The sequence below is a fragment of the Colossoma macropomum genome, unplaced genomic scaffold (genome assembly GCF_904425465.1).
Source record: "Colossoma macropomum unplaced genomic scaffold, Colossoma_macropomum, whole genome shotgun sequence".
Lineage (NCBI taxonomy): Eukaryota > Metazoa > Chordata > Actinopteri > Characiformes > Serrasalmidae > Colossoma > Colossoma macropomum.
Window position 1 is genome coordinate 23,949,999 of NW_023494785.1, and position 27,043 is coordinate 23,977,041.

The 27,043-nt window shown below is 40.1% G+C and overlaps 1 protein-coding gene across 1 annotated transcript in view; it reads left to right on the top strand.

The window, feature by feature from the left end:
- The window catches only part of rspo2 (R-spondin 2), a 62,845-nt gene extending 57,336 nt beyond the window's left edge, over window positions 1–5,509 (top strand). Inside the window, exon 5 of the mRNA XM_036587843.1 lies at window positions 4,637–5,509. Coding sequence (XP_036443736.1) covers window positions 4,637–4,752 — 116 coding nt within the window. The 3' untranslated portion in view covers window positions 4,753–5,509. The remainder of the gene's footprint in view (window positions 1–4,636) is intronic.
- Window positions 5,510–27,043: the final 21,534 nt, after the last annotated feature.

Consider the following 27,043-nt stretch of genomic DNA (forward strand, 5'->3'; position numbering starts at 1 on the left):
TTCGATTCCTGAACTACTTGAGTCATCCAGATGAAGTCACTTTGGGTTGGACAGCAGACCGAATAGCTCTCTTTTCATTAGGTCATGGCCTCTCTGATAACAGGTTGACTTTGCTGCTGCTCTCTGTCTCTCTCTCTTTCTCTCTTCCTTGCTTTCTTTCTCTGGCCATGCTAAGGATATGAAACTTTCTTATAATGGCCAAAACGGTCATAGTTTTCTGCTGTTCTGGGCTGCTTCTGCTTTAAGCTAGAAGGCCAAACCCCCTGTTGATGAACAGATGTAGGACTGAGGGACAGGGACTCCATTAACACACATTGAAATCAGGTCCACTACATGGCCAAAAGAATGTGGACGTCCCTCCTAATTATTGAGTTCAGATATTCAATTAAATGCTTCCAACTTTGTGGCAACAGTTTGCCTTACCTATTTTAGCATGACTCTGCCCCTGTGGATAAAGCACGGCCCATTAAGACATGGTTTGACGAGTTTTGTGTGTAGAAACTCCAATGCCCTGCACAGAGCCCTGACCTCAACCCCACTGAAAACCTTTGGGATGAACTGGAATGCTGATTGTGAGCCAGGCCTTCTCATCCAACATCAGTGTCTGACCTCACAAATGCTCTTTTGACTGAATGGGCACAAATTCCCACAGACATACTCCAAAATCCTGTGGAAAGCTTTCCCAGAAGAGTGGAGGCCAACTCCATATTAATGTTCATGGTTTTGGAATTCAATGTCCAACAAGCTCATATAGGTGTCATAGTAAGGTGTCCACATACTTATGGCAACATAGTGTATTATATTGATTGACTTTTTATTAAACCTACTAGAAATTAGTGTATTTCTTTAAAACACTAAAAATTAATTACAATTCAAATAAATATTACCCCAAGCAATCCTGCTGTTTACTGTGCAGATTATAACTGTATAACCTGGTGTTTGCTTTGCAGGGAGCCTGTTGCTGTAGGCTACTTACTTTCCTCTGTGATTTTTAAAGTCATTTATTTGATTTATCAAAATTTGAAAGGTTTCATTGAGCATTACATCATATCATTAAAACCATTAAGCATCCCTATGCATCACTATAAACAAAATGGCACTTATCATTTGAAGCAGTATTAGGATATGTGTGCATTTTCTATGACAAAACACAGCTATTCATCTGAAAAATAAGCTTTTGCTGAACACATGACTGTCATTATTACTGAAAGGGAGAGAAGATGAATATGTTAAAAAGATGGAGAGAGAAGTGAAATGAAAACAGAAAGTGGATCACATGAAAGTTGGGGAGGAAGGAGTAGAGCTTTGCTGATTTTCCATTAAAAAAATCAATATTACCTTCTAATAGAAGGTACAGGGTGTCGTGTACTAGCATAAGAAATATTAAATATTATTATATTGTTAATCTTGCACTGCCTGACAGTGATGACGGTATGAGGGATTTTTTTCTTAAAAAGCCACATGGAAGTGATACTCAGACTAAAACTTAATTCTCACACACATAGCTTTACAAGCTCGAAGGGAAGCATGCTGTCACTGGCCAGCGAGTGGTAACCCATGATTTCCCTTGTGGACGAAGGAAGGTTTGGAAACATGAGAGTAGCACACTCACACATGTGCATACATTGTTTTCAGTTAATGTTTGCCCTAATTTGTTTGTTGAAATTCATGTGAAAATGAGCGTCTCTTGGCAGATGGTAACTTTTCTCTATGAAAGAAAAGCAAAGTTTGTTTAACTCCACTAAAATGTTTACAGATTAAAAGCCATTCTGGCTTATGGCAGTGTGTTTACTCCAGACTTCACTCAAATAACTTTAAAGCGGATATATTTTGTTTCTACATTTCACATCGCTTTTCCCAAGGTACTGAAGTCTATGTTCGGTGTGCTTATTCTAAAAACATGCCACTCTGGGGAACCCTCGCATGTGATTCCAGGAGTTTGATTGGCTGGCAATTAATTGTAAACAAATTTCAAATAACTGATTATTCAATCAGTATTCCACATGGTTGAAAATGAGATTGAGATAGACTCAGATGTCTTGATTTAATTTTCCATTTCAGACATTGCTGTGGCTGAATAGTCATGAGGTTTTCAGTAGGTGTGGGTTGCCCTCTAGCTGTCAGTTATGAAATATTATGAAATATCAGTGGGTTGTAATCTTCTCCATAAGATATCTCACATGTTTCACAAAAGACTTTTTGGAGCTCTAGAAGTCATGTTGTTTCTTGTCAGTTTATTGATGGTAATTAAGGAATATAATCATCAATCAAACTGTAATAGGCATCAGCATTGGGCATGTACAAAGTAATGTCCAGCTTAACTCTATGATATTCAAAGCTGACCATCATGTATACTACGGGTGTTTAACGGCAGCCCTGGAGGTCCACAGTTTGGTAATTCCCCTACACTCTTAAAATGAAGGTGTCTAAAATGGTTCTTTAGAGTGATGCCATAAGAGAACCACATTCGGTTCCATAAAAAATAACTTTCAATGCATGGTTTACATTTTGTCAAGTTTTAAAGTTTAGAGAACCTGCACATAATTTAGTTCTAGGATGAACCCACAAATTTGTATAAAACCCTGACATTATGTGAAGGTTCTTTAAACCTTAAAAGGATTCTTAACATCCACACGTGGCTCTTTGAAGAACCAAAAGTCTTTCTTCTGTGGCAGAGCTAAAAAGACGCTTTATTTTTAAAGCACTTAACAGATGCGTTGAATCTGATATGTTTGAGCATAGAAATCGCCAAACTTTGCTGAACACCAGCCCTCCAGGTCCAGAGTTGTGCACCCCTGATATAGACTACGCAGCTTAATGAGACGCACTATTGTTCTAACATTGGGGGGAAAGAACATGTGTTCTGGTCTATTACAGAGGCCTTTTTAATGCAGAACTGTGTGCTTTATTGACATCAAATGTAATTCATCTTGAGTTGATTGCAGCAAAAGCTCTGTTTATGAAGCACATAGCAACACAGTTTTGGATGAAAATGACCTCTTTAAATGGCAATTAGTGAAAAAACAAACCTATGGTCCAGATGTTTTTGTATGGTATGTTGTGTCTGTATAGAGTCGTAACCTTGCGGTACCTCACTGTAATAGAAAGTGACATTTATCAAAGAAGTTCAGCAACTTTGGTGTTTTTAAACGAGGTTCATGGATATCGTCATAGCTGCCTGAATGTGAGGCTTCAATTAGGGTGCTGTAGTGCTGTGAGAGCAGAGGGTTTTGGAGGCCTCTCTGGACAAATAACAAGCCATCGCGTAAAGACAGCATTTTTGCATCCTGCCAAATTGCTAAACTACAAGATTTTAGTCCCAAAATAGTGTGATTGGATTAATAGCAGGAAATTGCCCTTGGAACATTAAGTGAAATTGTTACATTTTTTTGGTGCCACTGCAAAGCACAAGAACAGCCGTGCTCTTTTCTCAGGGTTGTTTCCACTTAAGAAAATCATTTTCAAAGAATTTACAGTGCTGTGCTGGGAATGGCAGTCGGGCAGCTGCTCGAGCCAAAGCAGCCGGCCGTGTGTGAGAGTGGCTCGTTTCAGATAAACGTGCCACACATTACTCTGGCCTGCCTCATTTTGCTGTGCTAAATGGCCTGAACAAGGGCAATAAGGAGACATTAAGCCAAGCGCTGAAATCTGACTACAGAGGAGATCGTTTTCAGCGGCATTCTTCTCTGCACTCTCACTGTGTGTGTGAACCATAGTGCCTACCAGTATCTATCCATCATACCAACCTCCAAGACTGGCTAGTTTTCTAATATCATTAGATTTAATCTCAGTTATGTCATTTACCCCCGTCACACACATGCACACCCACCCACGTACTCACACTTATTCATGGTTTTTGTGCTACTGATTGCTATTGGATATTGGATTAGTCATTGTGTTCCTATCATAGTCTTCACTTTCCCATCGTGCTTTGCTGACACGTGGGCTGCATTAAGCCTGGTTTAAGACTGGCAGAGAGAGGGTGAACTAGCGTTATGCAATTTCCTCTGCTTCTCTCGCTTCACTGCATTTGTGCTGGTGTGAGAGCTGGAGGAAGGGGGTGAGGAGGTCATTCAGTTTGGCACTCGTTTCTGACACCATCAATGTTACAGTCTTTAGGTGCAATTCACGGCTGATTATACTGTTCAAAAGCTTGGACTCACTTAACCAAAACCATATCATTTTGTTAAGTACAATCTAAAAACTTGTGCAGTGTAAATTTAAACTAACGGTTTTCGGTAACAGCAAAATCTCATCGTCTGTGCATTTTCTTCAGTCCAGTAGAAAGAGCATCTCATGTGGCTCCTCGTGAAGAAAGATTTAAAGAATGCTAAGAATATGCAAAACTGCATCAAGACAAGCAGGGGCAATTTACAAAATAATCCAAAAATTGAAGTTAGTTTGATTTATTTGCCCTCTGTGTTTATTTGGCCTCTGTGCTTTCATAGTTTTGATGTCTTCACTGTTTTTCTAAAATGTGGAAAACAGTAAAGCTGATAAAACCCTTCTATGAGTAGATGTGTCCAAACTGGTACTGAATATTGTTAAAAACATTTTTCCCAAACTTTTAAACATGTGTACGTGTGTCACTGAATCTGTTGTTTTCTTTTTTTTCTCTCTTGTATCTTTCCTGTAGGGGGATCAGGGAAGCATAAATCCAAAGACAAGAAGAAGTCCGGCAAACAGAGGCTGCGCTTCCGGGCTCAGAACCAGCACAGCGATCACTTGGCCTCACTGAGGGCGAGCCAGTAAAGACTGAGAAATCTCCCAGAAGAAAGATCAGAAAGCTGCTAGCCGCTGCTCAACACACACTAACCTTACACACACAAATATAGTTCCTCACCCTCATGCTGTGCACATACACACATACGCTGTCTCTTTGTGCCTCCTGCTGCTTCCCCTCGTGCCGGTAACACGTGCCCCAACCCGAAAACCCTTCTTGACATCATAGAACTGTACAGCAGCTGTGCCCACCTAGTCTGAGGAGAAAGACAAGGAGAAACAGAGCTGAAAGAGGAGAGAAGGGGAGTCATGGACATTAAGGTTGGAGGATAAGCTGAGATTAAAAGAGCAGGCACCCCAACGAACGGATGAAGAGTGCATCCAGTAACAGTGACTAATGCTAATGTTGTGAGAGACAGAGAGAGAGAGAGAGAGAGAGAGAAAGAGAGAGACTTGTCTGTATTTATGTAAAATTACATGACCATCGAAGGAGGCAGAGTATGCCATGTATTGCCTTTTCTTTTGGCTCTGTACATTTTTGAGAGTACTCCAATACAATGCATAGTTGCATTATTCTCGGCACAAGATGTTTACGTCCGGACCGCTTTATTGCTCTAACTGTATATTGTGGATAACGAAGAATTTAGTTGTTCAACTAGCATGGCCACAAGCTCATGTGTACATAGTTGGTGAGTTTATCTAATGATAATATTAAAATAAAAAAGTTACTGTATTTTCAGTATTGACTCCTTCACCGTTAAATGTGTTAGAGAAAAAGGTTATGATACCAGCTACAGATTAAAAAAAAAAAAGAACAAAAAAATAAATAACAATAAATAAAACATAGCCTTCACATAGCTATTACATTTATATGGTATATATTTGATTTATTTATTGATTCAATTTTGTACTTTTGTGTTTGGTGACAATTTTTGTCTCTGTATCTGTTACACCTCTGTGCTGAAATATTCTTTGAATCACTTATAACAATACAACTATCTCCACCAGTGGAAGCAGTTTGTGTCTGATATGTCTAATAACTGTTCTTCAGAAGAACTTCCCCTGCTTTAAGCTTTAAGCTGACCCATTACAGAGCAGCTGAACTATTATAGGCAATGGAATGACAATGTATATATGATGTTCTATTAAAAATGCAATTCATGTCGCCTATGTGATACTGTTTTGTATGTTTGTCACATGAAAGCAATTCACCATCTTCTATATATGATCCCTGAACATCTCATTATGTTTAGCTTATGGCCGGGCGGTCCAGTCTTATCCACAAAGGGCCGATGTGGCTGTAGGTCCATATCTTTACTGAAAAACAAGGGTTTTGAACAATCAAGATCACTGACATATAAAAACTAGTGAAACCCCCTTTATTGACCAAACACTTTAGCCACTGATCAGGTCTGTGCAGCAGGTTGGAGCCATTTTGGCCCATTCTTCTATACAAAACTGTTTCAGTTCATGTGTATACTATTTGTTCAAAAAACATGTAAATATTGTGATGTTCAAGGCAGGGAAGCATGACACCCGTGCACAGACTGTTTATTAGGAATAATCTAATAGGAACAGTCAAAGTTCAGAGCAGGGGTCAAGGCACAGGCAGCAGACACAGCTAATAGAGGCATGTCAAAAATGAGAGTCTAAAGACAAGCAGAGGAAATCAGAACTGGAAAATAAAGCAGCAGGAATGTTTAGAAACGCTTCAAAATTCTAGGTTGTGTATACAGAAACGTGCAATATAACCATATAATCAGACCAATTATGAAAATTAGCCACAGGTGATAGTGATGATGAGGGGGCAGAGATGGAATGTTCCAAAACACTACCCCAAGGAGGAGGGATCCTATGTTGCGTGTTTTACATACATTTATTGTTAAGATCAGATAACATTTGAGATATTCATGCAGAGCGTTTGGTCTTTCCAAAGAGTTCACAAACTGTTCTTCAGCTGTATGTTAAAAAGGCTCTTAATTGCTTAGTGTGATGTTCTTCAATTTGGGCTGTAAGTATTTCTGTCATGGATCCATGACTTGTTTCCAAAGTTTGGAAAGAAAAAACCTAAATAGTCTAAATTATTTCCTCACCAAAAACTCACTGTTGTCCCTAAATGCTGCCCATACAAACCTTTTCATGCTGTATGACTGTCTGTTTATGTCTACTGTTAGCTTCTCCAAGAATATCAACAGAAATTAATAAGCACATTCCCTGTCTGTAAGTGCCAGATTTCCAGAACAGGCTAATATCAGTCATGGCCAATTAAACCAGCATGAGGTACCGTATAATCACTGCGTACTAAAAAGAAATAAAATGCGAAGCCTGATCTGCCAGACAGCTTTCAGATGCACAGTAGCAAATTAATCAGTGTCACATATATCAAATTCAGACAGTTTAACCACAGCCGTCCAGCTTCTGCTAAACCTGTGAAGTCACACACAGAATTTCCAGAGGAAAATGAAGAGACAGAGACAGAAAGAGAGAGAGAGAGAGAGAGAGAGAGAGAGAGAGAGAGAGAGAGAGAGAGAGAGAGAGAGAAAGAAAAAGTCAGGTGGATTGTATGTCAGGTAGAGCTAATGTGGGCCTTAACACTCACCCAGCTGCCAGACCATGGAGAAGACGACAGAAGAGTTTTTTTTACAGCTTTAAAGGAAATACAGGTACCTTAAAAGCTGAATAAATATGAACAAATAGTACAGAAGTTAACCCTTACAGTTTTACAAAATGTAAGTTGTTTAATAATTTAATGGTTCTTTAAAGTTTAATAACATTCTTCACATTCACACATCTTGTTTCCAAAATTGGTCCATTATGGTACCAAAAATGGTGCCTCTATGGCAGTGGTTCTCAAACTGGTCATCAGGGACCCCCGGGCACTCCACATTTTTAATCCATCCCCATGTGTTGCAAGTGAGGTCAGAGTAAAAATCTGGACCATCTAGGGGGTCCCTGGTGACCAATTTGAGGACTACCACTCTATGGCATCACACAAAGAACCCTTTTTGACAGCTTTATTTTTAAGAGTTTGGAAAGTTTGGAATCTGCACCATGCTTTTATTATAACAGTTAATTAATGGTAGTCAATATTAGTAGTAATTAAGTGAACTTTTCCCCCATAAACCTTTAAAGATAACTGGGCTTCTTGGTGTTTTTTTTTTCCAAAATCACACAGTGTTAAAAAGCACATGACTCTCGTAATGAGGATTAGCACTAAAGGTGGTTGACACACTTTCTAGTCACAATGTCATGTTAGATTTTACATGATGCTGAAACACAAACACACCAGAGTAAGACTATACAGTAATGTGTGCCTTTTTCCAAATCTTTGAAGCCGGAGTGAGGTCCATAAAAGCAGCTGTGTAGTGAATGTATATGTAAACTTATTAACTGTGTTTAAAGAGCCATCTGTTGTGGGTTACGAGTTAATGAACTACTCACAGATGTCATCTCACAGTGCCAGACTGTCAGTGCACTGGAGTAGGGGATTAACTTGTAAAGAGACGTGCAGTGAAGTGGAGTGAATTCATTTAAGGCAAGATCACCACATTGGCACTGTAAATTTTGGAAACTGAACAAAATATTAATGAATTTTAGTCTCCTATACAGCTACTCATTATAAATCTAGTCTCCTTACTCCCCGTGAAGTGTCCCATGAAGATTTTGGTCCCATTACTCTCACTATTAGTTTGGGGATTCCAAATTGGCTGACAACTGCATAAACTTTGTCATGCTGCCTTTGTTTTAAGTTGTACTTAAAAGAATGGTTCACTGAAAAAGCCGATTTACATAGTTTTCCCCTCAGCCAAGACACATTAGTGTCCAAAGTTTGCATCTTGAGTTTTGCACTGAAGTGATGAGGCTAATGTAACTGATCAGTCATCTGTATAACCTAAAATCTTTTTAGTGACATAGACATATATTACATTTGCCCTGTAGCTCCAGTGCAAAACTGTCTGACCGAATGCTTTTGGGAAGTCATTCTGTGAGAGGGTCTTCCCTGCATGTATTTATGTTAAAAAAAAGTATCTGCTTCAAACATCTCCAAGCCTGAAGTGGCCTTTCTACATTAGATGTGATGGATTTTCCTTAGCTTTCAATCTAGAATCGGGATAGTTTTTATCGATCAAGTAAAATGTCACAAGGAATTTGTCTCAGCAGTAGCTCACATTGAGGTAAACAAGTAATTAATCAAAATATAAGAGAAAAGTGGAATATACAGTTCTTTACAAAAGTTTTAGGCATCTGAGAAAATTATAGGTAAAGCCATTTATATGGGCTGTAGGTATTTACTTGTTCAAGAAGACTGCCATTAGAATAAACACAAATAAACAAGTTAACAATGTATTGTGATTTGGTGTATGTCAGTGGAGTGTTGGCTTAATCATTTCCAAAGTTCTCTTCAAGAAAGTCCAGTATTTATAGTTACCATCCAATACCTGCTTTGACGAATGAATCCTTCATTGAAATAAATCCAGTGTGCTGTTGACACAATCCATGCAATAGCTGGAGCTCACAGAGAAGTCAGGAGCCGAATCTAACTGTATTCTTCTAACCAACATATTAAAACCTTTTAAAACACAAAAACATGGCTATTTTTACTGTATTTATGTTTGCTTATGTTTGTTTGCATTTACTGTAATGTTATAAAGTGTTTTACTGGCAAAAACATACAGCCAAGATAAATAGTTGTAAACAATTTTCATGGCTGCCCATTATATCTAATCTAGTGTAATCTCTCTCTCTCTCTCTCTCTCTCTCTCTCTCTCTCTCTCTCTCTCTCGTGAGACAGAGCAGAATAAATGGGCACTTATTAAGATCTGTCAGTATATCACTTCTGTCCGCACATCAGAAGCTTGTGTTCCCCATTTCCTGCTGCCATCTCCCAATACTCTTTTCATCAGAAAACCACCACTGTAAACTATGTGGCTGCTTAAAGGCAATGGATCATACAAAGGTTCTCTGCGCTTTTGCCTTTTTCTATGTGTGTGTGTGTGTGTGTGTGTGTGTGTGTGTGTGTGTGTGTTTGGTGGGAGGCCTTGGTCGAAAGCCTCCTTTAATCTGACAGAGTGCATTTTCATTAGCTCAATTCAGTTCTATTATTATGGCACGCATCAAAGGCTGAACAAGTGAAACCACAAACAGGAAGCACTGTTTGTGAGGCCTGAGCAGCAGTGGGCCATGCTCTCAGCTCTGTGTGTGTATGTGTGCGTTTGTGTGCTCTCTAGCACCATCAGGCCATCACACGCCACGCTTACTGAGTGAGTGACAAATTCGTTCCAAAGCAGATGGCAGGGATGGAAGTTATGACATCGTTGGGTTAATAACTTTGGCCGGGATAATAAATGTTAAAATAATTTGCTGATTTCAATAACTATATAATAGGGCATCAGTGGCCCTATGGGATGCAGGAAATCAGGAATCATTAGTGCTCTCATTGAATATGACGTTTTGGCATGAAGCACTGCAGGAGAAAGTGTGGATGTGTGTTTAGGCCAGTGGAGTCCAGTGCAGAGTATAGATTTACCATATGTTGGCTATCAAGACCAAACACACACAAGATTAGTGAATGGAAGCTTAAATGCATGTCCAAGACGGACAAATATCCTCATAATTGCCTATCATATCCGGAGTTCGTTCCGTTTTAGCAAATTGGTCACATTTAGGGGGGAAAAAAAGTTGCTAAGTTACACATTACGCATACAAATACAACCATCAATGAATGGTAATTGTGTGTGACCCTCTCTGCTTTCTGCAAGACAGAGAGTTAATGGGGAATGGAAAGTGAGTGAGGTCGTACAGTGTTTTTTGACTTTGCTTTAGCTGAATGCAGCTCTGGTAGGCCTTTTAAGCATTTTTTAGAATAATAGAAGGCTTAGTTGATAGACTAGTTGGCACAATTTAGCACATAATGAGGCGGATCATTTGCTCCATCATGAGAACTTTATCATAATCCAGAAAAGCTCCACCTGGCCTGCTCATCTTAATATTAAAACTTCAGTTAGAGGGAATAAAACTATATTTATGGCCTAGTTTTGTGGGTAAGGTCTTCTTGGTTTCATTATGGCAGGTGCACCAGTGGATCACGCTTTGTCCAGATTGCTCCCACCGGAGAGGGATTTCTGGACTGAAATGGCATGAGGTTTCAGAAGAGGTATTGGCGGCTGTTCTTTGTCATTCTGTGCTCTCTCTCTCTCTCTTCCTCGCTCTCTCTCTGCTCACTTTCTCTCTAATATTGCTCTTAACAACTTTTCCTTTGCCATGGCAAGCTTCCCTGCTTGTGACCACCATCGCAGCAGCCATTCTGAGTGGGTCGTTTTATTTCACTCAGACAACCGCACAAGACCTTTCTACTTCCCTAGAGGCCTCGAGGTCTCGTAATCACATAAGAGGTCAAAGCCCCGAGTCGACCACACCATCACCACCCATCTCTGGACTCCAGCTCAGGCCCAGGATCTCTAACACATGGTCTTCATAAGTTGAGCTGAATACTGTTCCTTACACTCAGAACACATAAGTGGGAACGCTGAACTCCCTTTATGGTCAGACAGTGCCGTATGGACACAACAGTCACGTTTGGCTAACCTATCCAGCCAGCTGCTAGGAACGAAATGAAAAACCCCATCACTGCAGCTCTTTTTCTCCTTTGTTTGGCAACCATTCCCCATTTATTGGATTTTATATGGGGTCTAGTAGCCACATTAACAAAAGGTTTCAAGGGAAGATTAATCAAAACCAGTGCTTATTAAACCATACTAGGAGCACTCCTATTGCATATACTATTACCACTGGAGACCCAAAAGGGCCATATCTATTCCACAGTTGACACAAATGGCCCAGGGGAGAAAAAAAAAGGATTTATTCTGCTTTGGACAGAAGGGAGCTCCAGTTAAGAGACTTGAGGGAGAGCCATTAGAATGCTGCCATGAGAGGCATACAGGACTGCTCATTGGAGAGGTGAGTGGGTATATGTAGGGGGTAACAAAACTGTCATAGTCCAGGAATGTTTATCTCCCCCTACAGCACTGCTGAGGCAGAGGCCCAGCTCTGGCTTCGCCTCATACTCACACGTTCACTTGTTGCTGGTCTGGCCCAAACATTGTCTTGAAAAGAAACTTAGATGAAGTCAAAGGTAGCATGAACAAGCACAACTATCCTTGTTTTTTCTTTGTGAATACTTTGTAAGTAAGGTCCAAGAATAACTGCAACCTATCCCCATATTCAGTGTGTATATACTGTATGTATGTGTGTACATATGCACTGTTGCCTCTCAGCAAGAAGGACCTGGGTTCCTCAAGGTGATCAAGGTCCTTTCTGTGGCTTAGTGTAACATCTAGCCAACACCTCTGATTCCCTCCTAAGCTCACTGGTTGTTGTCTACAAATATTCAGCCATGACCTGAAACATCAAGGTAAGACAGCAAGGAAAGTAATTCAAATTAATTAAACATTTCTCATTAATTTTATGATTTCTTTAAGCGCCTCTTTGCTACCTAGCTAAGCATTAGCTTAGGCTTGCGCAAATTGCTAGGTGCTGTAGCTCTCTTCCACTTAGCCACTGCATTAAAGGAGTCATATCATAAAGGAGTTTTCTGTTCTTTGTACAACCCAGAAGATGATGTTAAAATGTTAACAATGCACTGCTTCCCCATGATTACTGGTGGACTGGTTTTACTATAGCTTCAGAAATAACTCCATATCCTGGGTTTCGTTACAATAGCCCATTAAGCTGCTATTTACATGCCCTTGCCTCAAATGGATGCATATGACCACCAAAAACTGCCCCACATATTTTGCAAAAAGTGTCAGCACATGACTAAAAAGGTTGTGTTAAATGTGCTGTTGCTTACTGTCACTCAGTCCTGGATGCTCTCTTTGCCGCACTGTTCTGTGTTTTCTCTTACCCGACATAACCCAATCATATTGTTAGTTAAATATAAGCCTGTGCTGCACAATGTTCATATGTATTCCTCAATTAAATCTGTTTTTGTAACTCTCCTGATCTCCTGCATCATAGAATGTAAGTCCTACAAGGAATGAGAGAAATACATTTGCAAGTTTCACATCAAACTAATGCCCACTTACAAGTTCTCTTTCACTTTCAGACCTGAGCGATCAGAGAAATGGCCACTGTATGTAAAATGTCCTCTAAAAATTGCATATGCATTGCAAAAGGCAGAAAAGCCCTAAAAATACACAGCTGTGACTTTTACATCTGTTCAATAACAATAATAACAAAATAATATTAATAATAAGTGCTAGAGGTAATAAATATTTTCAGATACATGTATAAAATGATTCTATTATGATGCTACTGCTATACAACTTAATAAGTTTTGACAAATTTAAAGAAAGCTGTGAAAAATAAAGACATTTTAGATGTGTCCATAATGATCAACAGAGGCATAGATAATCCAGAATGCTTGAAAAAGCTGTATAAGATTGAGACTGAAGTTATAATAAAATTAACATCCAGAATGCCTTGTGGTTAAAAAGTGGTGCTAAAATCTTTAGGCAGATACCTTAATAAGAAATGTAAATTGATAATTACAGTAAATTATTCATCATTCATTGGTGTTCTCAAAAAATGAAACACTGAGTAAACATTGTAAAATACACTTGATGTCTAGTTTATAGTCGTTCAGTCTACATTGTACAAGTTATTGTTGTTTAAAATATCAGCACTTGTTAATGTCAAGTGATTTCAAACTTTTAAACATTACTGAATATTTAAAAATTGGTTCAAATATTTAAATATGCAGGTGTTTTGTTGAATTTATCAAGAATCAAAGTAATGAAATAAAATTTGAATTTATTTGTGTGCTAATTTCCTCTCTCATTTTTAAAACAACCTCAGGCCAATGTAATGGAGCAAGTGTGTGTATAAGTTCAAACATTGAAGAGCAATAGCAGTGGAGATGAAAGAGTTCCTTGGTGTTCTTGGAAGCCTAGAGAGAAATGCAGTTCATCACAAGTGCACTCACTTTGACAGCAGCTTATTCTCAGTAAAGGACACTTTCATGTCACTTGGGTCTTCCAGGCTGACACCAGTTTGGTATATGTAAGGGTCATCTGAATTCCAGTGAGGTAATTCAGAGGCCAATTCTGTTTTCTACAGCTGCTTATTGCCCTTGACCCTGGTGGCCTCATTACAAATGTTTTCCTCTCATCAGCGCGTGTTAAGGCAATGACAGGCAGTGTGTGGGGGTGACTAAAGGCCTGCTGAACATATACCTGCTATCACAGGACTCCAAATTAGTGGCTGGAGTTGTGTGTTCAGTCTCTAATTCAAAACCTTTTACTACAGTGTGTCTTTAGCCTGTGTTTACACAGAATGTTTGTATGCTTTAAGTCTGCCCCCGTGCATATGTATGTATGTGTGTGCCTGTCTGCAGAATTCAACTAGACATCTGTGTTTTTCAATATTCAGGGCTTTAATTGGCCTTGGAGAGTAAATAAGGCATTGCCAACATCCCTTAAAAACCATCACAAAAAGAGACTAAATATTCCCGTTGAGTCTTGGGGGAGGCTTTTTGACATTTATGATGCATTGGCTTTCAAGGATGAAAAAGAGGAAAAGAGATTAGCGTCTGTATTAAACATGTCTGGGGTAATAGCTATTAAGCAGTGGGATAAAGTGAGTGCTGAAGAGTTGAACTGTTACAGGAGCAGAGCCCAGCAGGAGAGCTTGCTCTTGTGTTTGCTAATCAGATGCATAACCTTAAACTGCCTTCAGGAAAAGGTACAGGGTGTGTGTTAATCAGACCAGTCAGATCCCGACCATCCTGTAGGGCTTCTCTGATTTCCCAGGCTGCACTTAGCTTTAAAATCTCCACCGTCAACATTTTCACAGACTGTATATTTTCAAGGGGAGCAGTGAATGCTCCATCACCAGCACCACCGTAATTACGAGCTGAATGCATTGTGTGAGATAAAGTGAACCACATGGCAAGGGATGGTAGACAGGCGGGCCCGGTGTAGGGCCATTCTTCACTATCTCCCTGTGTGGTTTTGGGCCGTGCTGGGTTCGGAGGGGTGGGTGATGGGGTTGTAGTGCCTGGGCGTGAGGCATGGCAGTGCTCCCAGCTCCCCTGCACTGCTTTAAAGAGAGCGCTTTCACGGGACAGCTCGCTGCTCAGGGGTCCTTCTGTCTGAGAGAGCACACGGCTACGAGGCACCAGTCTCTGCAGGGGGAGTTTAAGCTCCAATCAAAACAGGATTATACAGACCACCGACTTAAAGAGGGAAGTGCCCACACACACAGGCACACAGACAACTGCACTTGGGCAAATGTCATGCTCGAAAGAGCAAGACAGCAAGAACAGCAATCTTTCCCTCAGTGTCTTCAGTACCTGCTGTAGGAGGAGCAGCTTTCTAGGAAAGAACAAGGCATTTTAGAAGAAAACTCCACATCAAAACTAACTAAATGCCCAACTTGGCCTGAGTATCTCCAACTAGCTCACAATATGATGCTTATCACAATTTATCATTGCTGTCCTATCAAAACCTTATTCAAACCTCCTTCACCAAGTTTTGACTGAGTCCTTATTCACAACTCTTTCAACATGCACGCATTTAAAAGATTTATCCACTCATAGGGGTCTGAAGCACGATCGATGTCACAAAGAGCCTGTTTACACCTTGCATTAACATGTGTTTTGTGCCTGCAATGTATCTGGATAAATTTTGGCCATATTCCATTTACACATTTCAGTAAAATGCATCCTGAATGAAGGCAACTTCAGCCTCACGTATCCTCCATCTTTGGTTTCAGTTTTTTTTCTCTTATCTGCTAGTCAGAGCTTGGCAGATGCACTTCCTCTTAGGAATTGTATACGAATAATGAAAACACATTATGTTTACATTTAAGTTAAATGCAGTCAAGATCCGTTTCTGACCACCTCCAAATGCGGCTTAAGTGATCCAATCATAATCTGCTCACAGTCAGTCCTGGGGGTGTGAACCAATAACCAAAAATGCATGTTAATGCAAGGTGTAAACAGGCCCAAAATGCTCTTCTGTGCATTACATGCAGTTATATATTTCCACCAGAGAGGTCTCCAAATCCCCTAAATGTTACATTGTGCAGTAGGGCTGCAACAAACGACTAATTTCATAGTGAAATAATCTATCGATTACTGAAATGAATAATTGATTATTCGGATTATGAATCACAACATTACCAAATAATGTTTATGTAGTTTTTAGCTTTTAAATTTAGCTTGAGGTTGTTTTATACATTTTCTAACTAACAATGAAGACAAAGATGAATACTATTCAAGAATTCACTGTTTTAATAAACTTTCCTGCTAATACAAATGATATAAAAAAAAAACTCCAATGTATTTTTCCTATCAAAATTTATAGCCAAGGATGTACAAAGTAGCACCAGGAAAATAACAAAACTAAATCATAGAAAATAAAAAAAAATCTCTACAATCTACAATCACAGGTCTTTATGGAAACGGAGGAAAGTCAGCGTCTCTCTGTGCTCCTGTGAGAGCGGATACTCCCCGCTGTAGAGGAGACGCGCTCTGATGGAGCTGATGGGAAAGTGGCCAGTGTCTGTGGCAAACTTCTCTATGAACAGTTAAATTTGAACGATTTTAGTCTAAACGCTTCATTTCAGCGGTAACCCTTTGTCCAGCTACCCTGTGTGTTCACGGAGAACTACCTCCTTAAACTGTTAGTGAGCGGAGATAAACGTTCGCGGAGAACAGTGAACTGTTAGTAAACGCTCTCCTGTGTTCGCCGAACCTGAACGAACCGGTGGCCTCGACGTTAAGACGACGATGCAGTGTTAAAACTGTAAGTTAAACGTTATCTGGAAAGTGAAACAGAGTCGCTGTGAATGATAGTTACTTGCTTCTCTGTTCCAACTCCATTAACGATTCCAGAGAAAATGCATTTCGACACAGAAAATGTTCTAGTTCAGCTCACAACATGAAGTAGGACGGATTTAGCATTAGCTAACTAGATCGCTAGCACAACTATCGCCGCGTCCCAAACCACACACTTCTGTACTTCACACACTACACTAATGAGTGCACTTCTAATGGTATATGCGCTATCTTTTACACACTATTTAGTGTGCGGTTTGGGACGCGGCGTATCTTACCGAGCTGAATCATCTTCACCCGGTGATCCGACAAGTTTCCTCTTCAGATGTTCCATCATGGAGGATGTGCTCCCGCGCCAGCTAAGGTCGGCTTTACAAACAGCACAACTGACCACCTTTTTCTGAATTTAGCTCCACACTTTTGAGGCTTTTGTTCTTGAGGCTGCCATCGCGCTGTTGTTAACTCTCCAGTGAGCGGGAACGTCAAAACGTTTCTAGTGAGTGCGAGAAAGACGCGCAATGACGTCACCAACTAATCGACTACTAAATTAGTTGCCAACTAATTTGGTCATGATTTTAGTCGACTAAGTCGAATAATCGTTGCACCCCTGTTGTACAGCTTTAACTTGCATTGAAAGTTACCACATGGAATATGGAAGTGTGAAAGGGTCAAAAGTAATGCACACTATTATTAAACTCTTTTCTTTTTGTAGTAAACTTCCTTCAGCACTGGATAAACATCTCCCTGAGTCTTCAGTGATGCACTAAGCTAACATTCACATTGACTAAAATGAACCTTTATTGGCAGGGCGCTAAGGGCCGTTAGAGACCTGGGGAAACCTCATTTCATGAGTCACACCATACTGGCCCAATTTGTTCTCCCTTCCCTGTACTCTGTGCCACGGCGCTGAATAAAACGACATTGTGACACGACATGGGAACTCTGCCAAAGCATCTGTAACACAGGAAGAAAATTCAATGGAAGCTTGTTGTAATTAGTCTAATAAATGTTTTACCATGGATGTATTGGAAACAAAGCGGGGCTTATTGTGGCAAGCATGACTTTTATTGTGAGACCTTGTAAGCGGATGATGTCTTCTCCTCCGAGTCAAAGGGCTTGCTCTTAGTGTGGTAATGAAGCAATTTAACGGGAGCTCTTGCACCAACAAAAAAAAATGTTCCCTGCTACCAGGGAAGCAAATGTGGAACTCCTTTCCCTGTTTTATAATCTAAGGATGTTATAAAATTTGTAGGAGGATTTTGGTTTGTTCCAAGCCATGTTTATGGCTGCGTAAAGCCTGATTAAAGATGCAAATGAAGTGCCTAATGTATATTCTAATGAAAACATGTTGATAGGACAATGTCATGCTAATGTGTGAAACATTAACAGCCAACGCTCTTCATAAGTTCATTTCACCTTGTAGCCGTCTTTAATGGCAGTGTGGACTGGCAGAGAAGGTGGCGTGGTAGGGTTTTGATGTGGGATGACAATGTCTGGCTCATTACTGAGTAGGACTGGTATGGTCTAAGCCACTGGCTAGAACCTGTACAGACCTGGTTAGCCCTCTTTAAAGGCTCAGGGCTGCCATTTCACATTCCGCCAACCTCTGCCATAGATGTGGTTACTCAAAGAGTGTTGGTGGAAATGAGAGGGGCACCGAGGAGGTCAGGAATTTATCCATCATTGGTCGTTGAAGGAGCAAATTGCTACCACATGAATAGTACAGGCTGAATGCTGGACAGTGGTGCCCACTTTGGACAATTCAGATTGCAGAACAGATTGAGGAGATTGCCTGATGTGGTGATATTCCTGACATGCCTGTATGGTGCAGTTGGACATGTTATGGCCACCATGTGTATGTATCTAATCTTCTAGTGGAGATTATGTTGCTCTGTAATTTGCATTGACTGTGTCCTGTGCTGGCTAATTAATTCTGACGACCAAACCAGAAGCGACTGTGTTGGTCTCTGCAGTTCTTTTGCTGGTGACTTGGATGAGAGAAGTTATATTTAGCTGTCTTATGTGGTGCTCTGAGGTGGTTGTTGGGGAAGTAAACTGTGAACCATGGCCTCGTGGGTTACAGACTGTCAGAGCTGTAAAAATGTTTGTGAAGTGAAAATCCCCTCAAAGTGCTTCACATCACCCCAGAAAGACTCTTCACTTAGACACAGACCGTAATGAGAGAGCGATGCAAATCGGACAAGTTTCACTCATCAAAGACCCTGCTGCGATCCGAGTTAAAAATATGTTGCCGGTGTGCTGCTCTGCCTTCTGTATATCTTCCTCCGGGCCATTTCCCAGGCAAGAGCAAAACGGCTCACCACAGCTCCACTCATATGGCTTAACTGGACACTTTCATTTGCTAGGCGTATTACAAGACGTTGATGGCCTACACACCCTCCTGATAAGCCCCAGCTGACATTACATGTTTAGTTTGCGTTTTGGTTGAATACGCCAAAGTGAAATGTTCTGAATCAGTCAGCATCTACGCATTTGTCTACGACTATGGAACATTTGTGGTGGAAATGCTTCGTGACAAAGCCTCACAAGAAAATTTAGTGAGCATTGATCAATTCAACACAGTACTTCATCTTCTTTCTCCATAAATCCACCCACTAACAACTCCTCTAGAAACGAGTTCAAATGAGACATGCTGGAAATTGTACGTGTTTTGACTATCAGGCTTTACACCCAGCTTATAACCTAACGTGGCAAATATTACAGTGTAAGGGACTAATGATATATTTTCTCAGCTGGGAGAAGGGCATTGCATGTGGGCTCGGCAGAAGTGTCAGGTCTCAGTAAATGAGTGTGTGCTGCTGAGTGAAAAGTGAGCTGATGGCAGTTGTCGTGCTGGCTCAGGACTCATGGGGAACCCACCAGCCACCGCACAGGGAGGGAGCCAGGGGGAGTAGGAGTAAGAAACCTATAGGGGAAATGAAGTGCTCTGCCAGGAAGACATTCAGAAAACCCAGACTTCACCCTCCTGACAGCTCGGAAATATCCGCTATATTGCAGAGGAAAAGTGGGTCTAGCCAGACATTTTCATTTTCGGTGAGTGGAAACCTGAGCGTCCACGGCCCATCCAGTATGGAGCGACATCTGTCACCTTAAACAGCAAGGAGTGAACTGAAGAATAACCAGAGATGAACTTGTTGCCAGTGCATACAAAACTACTTATGAACCCTACTATCTAAACATATTTCAAGTTGCACGTCGTTTCCCCACTTCTTGGAAATCTTTAGCTTGGAGGTCCGGAGGTTCTCAACTTCAAATGCCATCCACATCTGTCAGATACAAATCTACTGCACTTATGCTGATTGAGTTGGCTTTTGAAACTTTTAAGATATCTTCATTCACTTCAGGTTGCTGTTTTCCCAGCAGTCTGCATGCAAGGGTCTTATTCTGTGGTCATGGGAAGCTGAGGACTTCATCTGTGCAGCCCACTCTGTCTTCATGACTGGTGTCTGTAAAGAAACCTGGATGTTACACATTACCAATATGCCTTGCTGACGTATTTGGTTTCCTCTGATTCAAATAAAAGCTGGAACTTAACAATATGAAGCATTTGGCGCTATTTCTTTTGGAGAGAGTAGTAGCCTGTCCCTCTTACTGGAAAGTGAATTAAATTGACAAAGATTTGGTGCATAGTCAGAAAGGCTAATGTCTGGGATGTGCTTAATAATGTTTTTTTTTTTATATTGAATATTGTTTTTTTTTCTAGAATAAAAGCAGCACATGTATCTTTTTGTGGGGTCACCATGTTACATCCAAAGGTGGGTAGTAATTAGTTACATTTACACTGTTATATGTACTTGAGTGATATGCAGATAGATTTGTGCTTTCCTGAGTATTTTCAAATGATAATACTTTTAAATTAAGGTTACTAGTTTCTTTTGTGATTCATTTTTTATGTTTTGTTGTTGAGAGCATCTGTACTTCTTTGAGATTGGTCGCACTTCTAAATTTTGAAATCTGTTATTTAGTATTGATATTATTCTTTAGCCAAGAGTGCATCAAAAAGAGAAGAGTAGCACCAAAACTCACTTCAGTTGATGTGCTAAAACGTTCCATTGCAGTTTGATATGTAATGAAGTATTTAAGTAGCTTTTTGATTTGCTGCTGTTGTGTGCTGTTGTGTACAGGATGTTTCTTTTAAAATGTATTTCCTCTTGAGAAGTAACAATAGTTTTATTTGAGTATCAGTTTAAGCAACTCTACCAACCTTTGTTACATCTAAGCCCTACTGTTATTATGTGTCTACCTTTTACTGATTCATGGTAATATGCATTGCAAAGCATCTAAGTCCAAGAAAGAAAACCTCAAAATGCCCTTGAAAATCACAGTTCTGGTTCATTTAGGGGGAAAAAAAACTGTTAGACACCATGTGCAAATTACTCATACCAGTTACAGACTTTTCAATGACTTCATCCCTTTTATTCATTCATATAGAGCCACGAATAGATGAACTTTACGTGTACTCGGTTTCGTATATCTAAATGTAGAAGAGGACCACATTACACTTTTATGATTTTGATAATAATGGTGCCTTATCAAAACCAGATGGATGTAGTAATATTCGGCAGCTGCACAACCCAGCCCGCGGGCCCTTTCTTTACTTAGAAAAAAAAAAAGGGAAAGAAAAACTTCCACATGCTAACATTTACACAGTGATTTCTTTTAATTGCACTCTACTTTTTAATTTGCCTTGGACTAATGCTTTTAAAAGCGGGCAGGAGGCATTTTATTGAAGTCTTGCCTAATGCTGGCCTAAGTTTCCTTGATTGCTGTAGCCCCGCTCTCTGGCTTGTACCTGACAGCCTCCTCGTTCCTCGTTACATTCCCAAAGTCAAACATGCCACACAGCATTTAGAAGTGGGGTTGAGGACATGTTGAATAAGCAGGCTTCCTTCAGCTTTTGGGCTTCAAAAGGATTACTGCAAGTAATGTTCCATGTGCCGGGTGTATGGACAAGTCCCAGTGAATCATGTTTGAGTTTCCAGTTCCAGGTTGGACTGGGCCTGCTTGTGCTATAATGGATGTATGTTGTGGTTAAAGGAAAAGTGAATACTGTGTCGATCTTAATGTGAAGGGCCAAGAGCTGTAAAGTAATAGATGTAGTTAAATGCTTCCAGTGATAGCAGCTGTCGAAGTAAGTCCTTCGAAAATTTTATTTGACAGGGCGAGGGTCAAAGACTTGGACGCATTTCTTAGCTGTCTTTGTGCGCCGTGCAGCTGAATGTGTGTCCTTGGCCATGTCGAACCTGCGCAGTCTGTGTTTTCATAGACATGAAAATTTTCTCAATTTTAATGTTTGTTTTCAGTGTGCCCAATTTTAGATTTGCAGAGGATAAACCTCACTGCTGATATATGGATTAGGGAATGTTATTAAATTGACAGTAAATAATACACAATGCATGAGGTAAGAGGTTGCTCCAAGAATTCTCTCTCCCCTGACAGAACACACTGTTATTTCTCTGCCTGTTGATTGAAACCACCCCTGCCCTGATGAGAAAAGCAACAACATAAATATTCTAGGTGTATTTATGGTTATGAGCTTCCAGTGGCTGTCCGGTCCAGGGGTGTATTTTCTGCACTCTTGGTAAGGCACTGAGAGAAACAGGGCTGGCGGAGCAGCCGGAGCGCCGGGCCTGCCGTAAAGCAAGCCTGCAGGGTGACAGCCTGACCGTGCTGCCACCCGCCGTCGTCCTCCAAAGGGAAAAAAAGAAGGACAGGGGAGCGTGCTGAGGAGAGACAAGAGTGAAGAGACAAAAAAAAAAAAACTGGCGAAAAATAAACGTTCCTCTGAAGAGTTATGGTGGAGGTTTGACCCCAAAGTGACCTGCGAGTCACAGTGCTACTGTATCTCATCCTCCGCGCTGTACAGCCTCATGTTTTATGGCCTTGATTTCCCATGTGAAAAAAAAGGTCCAGCCAGCAGATGGGCTGTCTGAGAAGAGAACGCTTATTTTAACACTGTGTGTGTGTGTGTGTGTGTGTGTGTGTGTGTGTGTGTGTGTGTGTTTGTGTGTGTGTGTGTGTGTGTGTGCCTGCGTGTGTGTGCATACATGAACGTGTGTGTGTTGTGGTTCGCTGAATTATTACTGCACATAAAAAATGGGGAAGACAAGATTCCATTCTGGATAAACAGCAGTCTTGGATTAGACACACAATCACCTCTCGTGGGTTATTTCTCTACTGGCTGCATAAGGGAAATGGTGTGTGTGGAAATCAGATACAAACCTCAATCGCTGTGGAGCACTCTATCATACTGTGGAGTTACCTCCTCAGCTAAGCCTAAGACAACTTGTCTTTGGTTTGGGAGCTAATTACCAGTAAAGTCTGTTTGACTGATACTCTTAACATTATGATTCCAACAGTGGCACGTTTTCTTCAGTAGACTACAGAGATGATAGAAGTGCACACATTCCTTAGAACTGCAATTGCTCATCCGAAGAACATCCTCTGGATAAATGTTGAAGTACCATTTCAAATTCTCTACTCAGCTTAAAGTAACAAAAGTATGAATTCATTAGTCCAAAAATAAAATTAAAAGAACATTTCTATGTTTTAGAGAGCCCACATCCTTCATTTCCTCTACATTTTATTATAGGTCCATTGAAGGCATTTCTGTGGTTTTATGTTCATGTTTTACCAAAAACATTCATAATTCATTTTTACATAACCATTTTCCAACCTCTCTTTATCCATTAGAATTAAACAGATTGTTTTTGTTACTGTGCCTTAAAGGCTGATCTATGTAAATGGCCTTTTTTTCTGATTGGCTGCTCTGTATTGTGCCTCACTCAGGAGGCCCTCCTGACTGAAACACTCCTTATAACTTCACTGTGAATGAGCAGAGTTAAATAGCTGCAGGCTGAATAGGAGGATATCTGTAAATTACTTGTTTTTTCTTTTTTTTCTTTTCTTTTTCCCCAATTTCTCAGCAAGTTAATTGTGTCTGATTCCACTCACTAGCTAGGTGTCCCTCAATCACACAATACTAGTTGGGGGCAGGGGCGCCGTCCTACACACCCAGGACAGTTGTGCTCTCCTGGACTTCTGGCGATGGATGGCTGTAACATCACCTAATGGCTTGGTGCTTCAGGACATCACAGAAACAATGAATTCAAAACAGCCTGCTTTTTGCAACCTATTTTCCGTATTGACTCTATAGAAACTTTAACATTGTTTACATACTATATAAAACTCTTTATCCAAAAAAGCAAGGAAAAACTGGTTTTCCAGTTTCCTGTGGTATTCTCCCTCTGGATGAGGATGAGTGTTGCTCCTTCAGCAACACTGGCTGACATACTACAGGCAATTGTCACCATACAGAGAAGTTCTCTAATTTATTCTCTCACTACTCCTCCTTTCCCTTTCTGTCTTTTATAGCGTAAGTGACTGTGCTTGTGTAAAATTACAATTTGAAGTCAAAACCATATATTAAAACAACATCATAGGTATCAGGCAGCATATTCATAATCATTTTGTGTAATGATGTAGCTTTAAAAGTGACGTAGCTTTAAAAGCATTAAACAGTTTGAATGTCTAATTCCTATCAACACCACGTTTAACAATTCAGACTCAAAAGTTTTCTCTAGAATGGTGGATTTCATATCAAACCACTCTTTTTACTTTGCTTTTATCTTAATTATGTAATTATATAGCGCATTTAGGAAAATTAATGAAATTCCTCTTAATTGACTGCTGGAAGGTGTCTAAAGCAATAATAACCTTACAGAAACGTGTGGATTACATATCTGTTTTGAAATATCAGCAGAAAGTGGAGAAAATGTAGTAAGTAGAAAGAAGATGAAATGTGGTGCACATTTAAAATATTGTGTGCAGAAAACAGTTTTTTTTTCTTTTGAAAGTAAAAGTCAAAAGCCTGAAATGAAAGAAAAACTCAAGCATAGCACAGATATTTGAAAATCATACAGTGCCGTGGTAAGCTAACCATATCGGTGACCTGCTGCATCCCTGCCATTCTGTGCTGGAACCTTTCTTCCACTCGTTGGCATAGAACTTACTCCATGTGTCTGTGTCACTGATGGGTACTACTTTGTGTTTGTACTTTGTGTTGTTAACACTGGATGGCTCTCTAAAATGAAGGCCTATCGAAACTTTTACATGAACTCTAGCTTTCCAAATGGTTACTGAGAGTAGCTGTTTGAAGTCATCAAAGCAAATTTTATCTCTTTGCGTGCCATGCTCCACTCACAGCCTCAGCACCTCAGTGCCTTATTTAACTTAAACTTTATTTAACTCCAACTCAGTTCTTACGGAAATGATATAGCTTACAGTGCCAGAGTTCATGTTCAAGTGGTTCTGCATACAACATGCACTTCCAAAGCTTTCCTAAAAAAGCACAGGCTTTATTCAGCCTGACTTTGAAATACAAGCGACTTAACTGTGAGAGATTTAACCAAACTCTTTTCATGTGTAATTCTGTGGGAAATAATACACTGTTTTTCACTGGAGCACATCGTTTCATGAATTTCTTGTTCAGATTTAATCACCTCTCATTCACTGCCTCATGGCATACCATTTGGATCCAATTTGAGTTGCTTAAGTTTTTTTCCTTTTAATTGCATGACGATGAACCGTAATTTTCAATGGGTTGCAACATATAGTCATATCAGTGTGAACAGTAAGTGAACCATCACTTCAGAACTCTGATCCAAGGCTGATAGAGGTAGTATTTTGTAAGTGCATTTTGCAATAGGTTTGTAAAGCAGAGAGCGCACTTATACAAGACTGCCGTCGCCATCTTGTGGTGAATGAGAGAAGTGGAACTCTTTGAAGTTTGGGTAGTACAAAGATAATTCTTCTGGGGCACTCAAGGCAAAATGAAGAATGTAACTATTGCTACATCTGTTGCCTACAGACCTCCTACAGTGGTGCCACATGAAATCGTGAATTCTATCAAAACAATGAGCAGGATGCAATGCTGCGCTGCAGAATAAATGTAACATGACAAATGGCATATTAAATGCTAGTTTTAGACTGAAATGCCCTTTGAGATATTGCAAATATGTTAGGATTGTGAAATGTCAGTTGTCAGCACAGTCTAAAACAAAGCTGTTCATGGGGTAACGGGGTGTTTCTAATCTAAATTACAACACAACAGCACTTGAAAACAGTTAAATACTTGTTTTGTTTTTAGATAGTTGTTTCTCCCACACTCATAGAGTGTCAACCTAAACCTTTTTAGAGGTAAATTCTAAAAAGTAGGGTGACTGTATTTTGTTTTTTCTAAAAATTGAACTCTGGGTGTAGAAGCGCAGACTGTAGAAAGCAAATGTCAACATAAAAGCAAAGCTAAGTTTCAGACTATTTAATTGAAGGCAATTCAATACCAGCTAGACATGTTTTTTTAGGTCCCAAAAAGAGGACGTGTCCTAGAAAAAGAGCACGTATGGTCCCCCTTCATAAAGCCATGATTATTTAGTCCAGTCTGAAACCAGCAACTTCACAACCTGGGAATCTAACCCACAAAAGTGGTTGCAATCTATCATCATGAGATTAATGACCACCTGCAGACCAGTGTGTATATGCATGAAGAAGCGTGTGCTTTTACTCAAAAAAAAAATTCCTTTGGTAGTACTGCACCAGTACAGTAAGACTGCGGTGCAGTTGAAGCACATGGTGGTTAATTAGAGCAGTGCTGTGGAATCATAGAGAGGCCCCGGCCTAATGAAAACTCTTCACTAAAGCCACTGTGGCTGAACCACATTAGGCCCACAGGAGCACAGGCACAATAAGCTTTCCATGTTGTCATTGCCCATTCCTGGTGAAAAGGAAACTGCACTGCTGTTGGACTGGAACCTCTGTCATCCTAAATGTCAGTCCCAAGCAGTAACGTAGAGCGAAGCGACCATAGTGAGCGTGGTGCCCGTACAGGCTGCGCTTCACACACTGCTGTGATTCTGCTGCTTTAATGACACAGATCATTTTGATCCAGTGAAAGATGTAGAGACACTTTCTATGACATGCTAATGTTTTTCAGTACTGTACAGCCTACAAATACCTGGTAATTTAACTGGAGGAGTTCATCACTTTTTAAAGTAAATGAGTTTGATGTAATAAAAATTTCATACATCTCATTCTCTCCCTAGTCTGAATTCATTGTTTTCGAATCAATCCACTTACATACATTCATTTATTCAACCTTCAGCAGGATGTTGCCGCCTATTCACACTGAAGTTATAGGGAGTGTTTCAGCCATGACTGCTTTTAGAATGAGGCAGACAACAGACTGGCCAAATAGAACAGAGCTCATTTACATGTATTAGAATCAATGGCACAAGAATATGGAAAATGGTCATGTAAACAGTTTTTGGTTGATAAAAAATCCATGCAAATGTCAATAGTGGACAACAGGGGGGAAAGAAAATAGGACCAAAAATTTAGAACATGGGCCTTTTAAGCAATTGTTGATGGCTCTTGTCACAGAGTCATTTTTTATAAGTATTACAT